Genomic DNA, 7,335 nt, shown 5'->3' on the forward strand with positions numbered 1-7,335 from the left:
CAGGAAGGAAGCATTGTTTTTTTTGGTTCAGGTGATAACCTATTCCGTCCACCTGGCCAACTCATGTCCGTTTGCAGGAAGGAAGCATTGTTTTTTTTGGGTTCAGGTGATAACCTATTCCGTCCACCTGGCCAACTCATGTCCGTTTGCAGGAAGGAAGCATTGGTTTTTTGGGTTCAGGTGATAACCTATTCCGTCCACCTGGCCAACTCATGCAGTCACACAGAGGTGTTTTTCTATGACACCTTTTTTCCGTTTCAATTTTTTTCCCTTTATTTGGTGGGGGCCGGGTTTGCAATTCTTCAAAGGACAACTTTGTTTTTGTATTTCAAAAACAAGGTTCATGTTTTAGGTTGTTATTTTGAGAAAGTAAAAGGTGAGTGTTACATTTTTATTTTTCATTTGCTGCTTTCTTTCCTTTTTTAACGATTTTAGTTGTTTTTGACAGGGGGGGGGGGGGGGGGGGGGGCGAGCAAGTGGCTAAATATGTATTTTAAGATTATTTCTTTATTAGGACTATAGTAAATAATAACAAAGAAATCGCTGTAACATTTTGTAAAAAAAAAAACATATTTAGCCACTTGTTCGAATGCCCCCGCCCCCTGTCAAAAATAGCTAAAATCACTAAAACGAAAGAAAGCAACAAACGAAGAAAAAAATAACACTCACCTTTTACTTTCTCTAATAACAGCCTAAAACAAACAAACAAAACAAAGTTGTCCTTTAACGACCGAGGATAGGGTGTAAAGATATTTTATACATTAGAATCAGCAGCTATTCTTAGCACTCCATTGCACAAGTTTATACACATTTTACAATAGGCCATATGTAGCCTACTGTAACCAGATGTTAAATATAGTCATATTCTCTAATTGCATAAATGTTGACTTTCTTTGTTTACCTTGCTTGTTTACCGTATATGTTTTGTATTGCATTTTTAATAGCAAAATGTAAGTAACATTTTCCCCAAAGGGGGAAATGTAAGCATATTATATAGCTTGTTGGTTAGCAGGAAAGGAAATAAAAAAATAAGCTCTAAAGATATTTTAAAATATATTTTCGTGAACGGAAATGGCAGCTTCCTTACTCGGATTTCGGGAGCTGAAGTTCCAGACTCTATAATAGCATTCGGAGATTGTGGAATAGTTGTCTGGCTATGCGAGACTATTTCAGCATTGACTTAGAGGTGTGCCGTCCAAAAACCTCAATACTATATTCTTCATGACATTACAGAAAAAGATCATTGGATTTTGTTATTCATTCATGAAAAGTTTAGCTTTTTTTTGGGAATGTTTTTGGAAAATGTTTTGAAATAATGATAATAATTAAAAACCAAATGTGTGAAACAAAAAGTTAAGGGACCCATAACAATGTATCCACGACCCACAAATGGGCCCCGCCCACTGTTTGAGAAACAGTGTTAAGGGCCTTGCAAACGTGAAGCGAGGAACGCAGGCGTTGTTGCCTGGATCAACACAGGTCTCCTCCAGGTCTGTTGAAGAGGGGCGCAACGTTAAAAAAACGAGTTTTCGAGCTAAACCAAATCCAGGTCTGGTGAATCGCGGGCTCGCGTAAATACGCTCGCGTTGTGACACCGTGACTTCTCCGAGCAAAAACCCAGGTCTCATTGAAAATGTAAGCACGTTTTATCGCTCCCTGTTTGCAAGGCCCTTCAAACGGGAAGCGAGGAACGCAGGCGTTGTTTGCTACAGGTCTTCTCAAGAGGGGCGAGACAACGCAAGCGAAAAAAAAAAAAGAAGCTAAACAGAATCCAGGTTTGCATGGTGAGTCGCGGGCGCGTGCACGAAACGAGCACGCGCGCAACAAATTCACGGGGCGGCGCTCACGTAAATACGCTTGCGTTGTCGCACCGCGACTGCTCCGCGCAAAAAAACGCAGGTCGCATTGGAAATTAACTATAGGCGCGTTATATCGCTTCACGTTTGAAAGGCATGCTGACTAACGTTCCTGCAGGACAACTGTCTGTTAATATTAATTTTGATCTTCCTCAGGGAGTGACGGATGAGTATAACAGACTGAAGGAGCTAAAGAGGGTGAGTACACACACGAATGACTAATCTGCTCATGAATTCATTTTGAATCAATCCTGTTCCTACAAAAAAGAAAAAGAAAATCACTTTGAGCAGGAAAGATCACTCACTGACAATGACACATTTCTGTGAAAATACATTTTTTGCAGACTCTGAATGGTTTGGCAGAAGGTGTTATATTAAATCATTTGTTGTACATTGTTGGTTCACAATGTGGGGTCCAGGGGGTCCTTGAGGGAAATAACACTCTGGGGTCACAGAGAAAATAATTGTATCAAATGGGGGTCCTATAATGCTAACACTGGGGGGTCCTTGAAATAAAAAAAGGTTTTAGAATAACCGCTATAGTGAACATAATAAAAAGAACCACTTCACCACTGTCAACCTATCATCATAAAATTGGTCCTCACTAATAATGATGATAAAATAGCACTTTTTTTTGTCTACTCGGTAGACTCGGTAGACTGTGAGGGCTGTGGGCAGTTCAGAAACCCGTCCACCAGTGACATCATCGACGGGGAATCCAAGCTAATAGAAACTGTGGGCTTTAGCTATTCCTGAGGGTATATATATATATATATTTTCCCTTCTTTGTTTTCTTTTTCTTTTAATGTCTCTTCTATTCGTAATCTGTGAAGCACATTGGGTTGCACTTGTTGTATGAAATGTGCTATACAAATAACGTTTTGATCGATTGATAAAGTGAATGGCAAATCAGTGGCAAATCGAGTGGCAAGGTGAGTTTAACATTGTTTAACGTGTTTAAGTGCCAGGGACGTTAAGACGAGCCCGATATCACTATGTACTGATTGCCAGGGACGTTAAGACGAGCAATTAAAAAAAAAAATGTAATCCATGTTTTTGAAAATTCCTCTAATCTGGTGTGCAGGTTATGACATGCACATTACATGCACAATAGAATTACATTTTCTTTCTTTTATTTATAATGGGGAAAGTGGCACCCAGGACCAAAACTGGTGTCCACCCCCTGGCACCCATATACAATCAGATATAGGACTTTTCTGTTTGGATGTACAGGGGCTGTAAAGGCCAGAAAGTAGTGTTAATGAATTGCATTTTTATAGCGCTTTTCCAAGTGCTCAAAGCGCTTTACAATTCATTCATACATTGGGAAGTGAAGCGGCAAACAGTCGACGCCTGCATCCTCACTTCCCACATTCACACACCAATGGTGGCGAGCTTACACCGACCGACTCATTGGAGGCAATGTAGGGTTCAGTGTCTTGCACAAGGACACTTCCACATGTGCACAGACAGGAGGAGCCGGGATTCGAGCCGCCGACCCAGGGATCATTGGACGACCTTGCTCTACCTCCTGAGCCACAGCCGCTCAGGAGGTAGAGCGGCTGTGGAGTGTTTTGCCACTCAGTAGGCATTCCTACAAAACTTCCGGGTTTGATGATGATGTCACGCGCATACCCTCTATATAATGGAAGCCATTGTTCTCACGATAATACAAAAAACGAAATATTATTGGGAAAGAAATCGTGTTTAAAAATTAAATCTGCCTAACGATGATGTCACTGGTGGACGGGTTTCTGAACTGCCCACAGCCCTCCCATGAGACACAGGCCGAGTAGGAAAAGAATTATGGCATTTTATCATGAACATTAGTAAGGATATGAAGATAAGTTGAAACGTTGGTGAAGTGGTCCTTTAACCCACTCTGGGCGGGAACCCCTTTTGGTGTTTTAAGCATTATGTTATACTTTAGCTATTTTTGAAAAATCGTGAAAATGTGGCGCAAATCTTTGAATACCGTCTATATTCTCTCCCAGACGACAGACTATCAAGCCAAGAAGAAACAAAGCAAGGAACTGAGGCAGAAACTGTTCCACATCAAGCGCCTGGTGAAGAACTACGACCATGGCCTTTGTTAAACTACAACCCAATCATGTCAGACGAGACACAGGTGGTCCTGGTCTCTGTGATGAAATGGGACATGCCTAACAGGGACGTGCACACATAAAGACATCAAAGGGGGATTCAGCCCCTGCCCTTTTACCCCGTCTGTAAAACAACTGCCCTTTCCAGACCACGAATGCAGCATTTACTAATGGCGAAAGAAATGCAAAATGCCACTCCTTTTGCATGCCACGCCAGAAGGCAGCATTCAGGAGAATTCCTGAACTTGGAACGCAGAATTTTGCGTTGAACAAATTTGTTTAGAAATCCATGTCGTTACAACGGCATCTCCACTAGCTAAAAGAGTGCTGGGTTGTGCCCCGAAAATAGCTGATCTACAAGCTCTCAACGCGTCGCAGCGCGACGCATTGTGAGCTTTAGATCTGCAATTTTCGCTATTTTTGTCCAAAAGTGCCCTCCTTACGTCAGCCCCTGCCTCTCTAACACTCTCTGCACGTCCCTGATGTATAAGAAAATGCAGCTTTTTGTGGCCTTAAAAACATCACTTTTCATGGAGGATCCAATATACGGTAAACTGAAAAAAAGATGGTGTGAAATGTTTGTTTTCGTCCTTCCATTAAAGGGATAGTTCAGATTTGTTTTAACTTTAAGCTGTATGAAATACTTGCCATTAATATAGTGGTTGCAACTGTATTCACTGATTGCCCCGAGTCCCATTACATGGTGGGAGTTCTGCTCTGGTTTTGGTGAAATATTAAAGTAGTTCCGGTCATTTTATGGGGGGGGGGGGGGGGGGGGGGGGGGGGGCACAGGGGGCAACGCATTGAAAGTAAATTCATTCACAAAACTAACGTAATTTGTATTTCTAAAATATTAGCGGAACTTTCGTTCAACTTTGACCCCTCTATCACTTCACATGGAACTATTTTTTGGGGCGTAGTGATATGGACACAAAAAACATAGTTCCGTGTGATAGAGGGGTCAAAGATGAACGAAAGTTGCACTAATATTTTAGAGATAGGTCAACAATACAAATGACGTTACTTTTAATGCGTGGCCCCCTATACCCCCCACAAAACTACTTCATATTTCACCAAAACCAGAGCAGAACTCCCACCGCAGGACTCAGGCAATCAATTAATACAGTTGCAACCACTATATTAATGGCAAGTATCTGAACTCTCCCTTTAACCTTTGTGTTGCATGTCATTTTAATGCTCTTCAAAGACATTTAAGATGTGATGTTTCTAACTTATTACAACAATGCACATAGTAATCATGCCATCCAACTATAGGTGCACTGTTGGTCAGAACTGGTCAGAACTGGTTTAGCTTTCTTGGAATAATGTTCCTTTTCCAACACTCCTTAAGAGATTTAAGTGGATAAAGCAACAGATATGATACACTGTATTCTAGTTTTAGTGAAGAAATACCCAAAAGTGACATTTTGTATAGAAATTTATAAAATATGTAATAAATAAGACATTGTAACCACTGAGAGATTTTAACATCAAATAAATTGCTTTTCAGTATTTAAAGTCTCAAGCATTTTCTTATAGTAGTAGCATACTGTACACCTATATGAAATGTTAAGTGTTAATGTGTAATTTTTTCATTCAGATTACAATCCTTTTTTCTTGTCCCCGGACAATAAAACAAAAATCATAAGCTCACCATTAGATTCTGGCCTTTTAATAATGCTTCCATACACATACAAATAAAAAAAATAGACAACTCAGCAACACAAAAACGTAGGAAAAACAGTAATAGTACATTTATCTTTTTTTTCTTCCGTTCTTTTATAGGAACTCGTTGAGTGAGATTTTAAAGGAGTCGAGTGAGTTAAAGGAAGTATATCTCAAGTTACTGTAAAAAAAAAAAAGGCCAGGGGATATTTCAAGAAGCCTGAACCGTCTCCTTTCCCCAGAGAGAACGTACGTCGTTCATGGTTTTGTGGGATTTAACGTCAAATTCTTAACATCCAGAAAATGATTTCACAGGTTGTGTGCCGTGATGGGGCTTTGAAAGCTATACCTTTGGCTAAAACATTGCTTCTTGAAATACCCTCGTGAGGTAAATCCTGGCGGAGCAGAACATTAGACCCTGTCCTCCTTTTCAGCTCCTCCTCAGGTAGTGGGGACATTTTGGCATTGTATATATATATATATTATATATACTTCCAAGTGCAGTCCATCTGTCAGATTCATGTCCAGTAACAGATAGTGTCTCACGTCGCTTCAGCAGAGGGGGGGAGAGCCATTTAGACCCGATGTCGAAATTTAAAAAAAGAAATCGTCTAAATCCTGACAGTTTTCTGAAATACCTGTTTCTGTATCAGTGGTGCTCAATATTCCATGTCAAGGACCCCAAAAAAATTATATGTAATTGGCCGCCGACCCCCATCTGAAAAGATCAAATCTTTGCCCCGGAAGCAAAGATCTGAGTTAAAAATGTTCGCTCTGAAAGAATATGCATTCAAAGATTTGCGCCACATTTTCAAGATTTAAAAAAAAAAAATAGCAGACCTACAAGCTCGTAGCGCGGCACTCGGTGCCGCGCTATGAGCTTGTAGATCTGCTATTTTTCAATAGCTAAAGCATAACATAATGCTTAAAACACCAAAAGGGGTTCCCGCCCAGAATGGGTTAAGCCTGATTTTAAGTGATTTATACTGCACCCCACTTCGAATGTTATCAGCCTACAATCAAGAATATGTCCGCGATGATCAGAAGCTTAGAATAGAGCCAATAGTGTGAAATTAATAATTAATACAACAGGTCGTTTCGAGGAAGCTGAATCCGATTGGTTGAAACCGGCCTTCTAGCCGTGCTTCAAACCAGCATCATGGAACACCTAATTAAAACAAAGAATTCAGCCGTGTTGTTCTCCCGGAGCGCAGCGGACTCGGTGGCTAGGCTAGCTAGTTTCTTGGGACATGTGTGGTCGTAGCGGCTTCATCCGTCATTAAGAAATGATGATTTTTTTTGGGTGACTATTAGTTTTAAGGGTAACCGTTGTATAATCGCAATATTACACGAGAGGGTGTGCATTACTGTCATTAATGGCACTTCTACGCTGCTTACAGAACTCGCCGAGTTCGGCTCGTTCTCGACACCCTCTCGTGTAATATTGCTTAAATCAGACATACTAGGAAATGCGGAAGTAACACTACCGACACGTTAGGGAGCACTTGCTTTCTGTGACCATGACAGAGTCTCTGGTGGCCTTGAGCCACCCCATTCGACTGGTATCATGTATATAATCGGCGAAATCATCCGTTATCAGCACGTTTGAATGGTGCCAAAATGTTGATACTGGCATCCTCACTGTTCAGTATGTCATTATCTGCGATTGTAGCATTGTCATTATCACTGATGTCCTGACGGAGGCGCGCCGT

General features: G+C 40.9%; 1 protein-coding gene across 1 annotated transcript in view; it reads left to right on the forward strand.

Moving 5' to 3' along the window:
* LOC306943767 (occludin-like) overlaps positions 1–3,952 on the forward strand; it is a gene marked incomplete at both ends in the record, with an annotated part of 33,763 nt that extends 29,811 nt beyond the window's left edge. Inside the window, 2 exons of the mRNA XM_079530297.1 lie at positions 2,013–2,054; positions 3,851–3,952. Of these exons, the coding sequence (XP_079386423.1) occupies positions 2,013–2,054; positions 3,851–3,952 (144 nt within the window). The remainder of the gene's footprint in view (positions 1–2,012; positions 2,055–3,850) is intronic.
* Between the last annotated feature and the right edge of the window lie 3,383 nt (positions 3,953–7,335).

The sequence above is a fragment of the Electrona antarctica genome, assembly GCF_951216825.1.
Source record: "Electrona antarctica genome assembly, chromosome: 19".
Taxonomy (NCBI): Eukaryota; Metazoa; Chordata; class Actinopteri; order Myctophiformes; family Myctophidae; genus Electrona; species Electrona antarctica.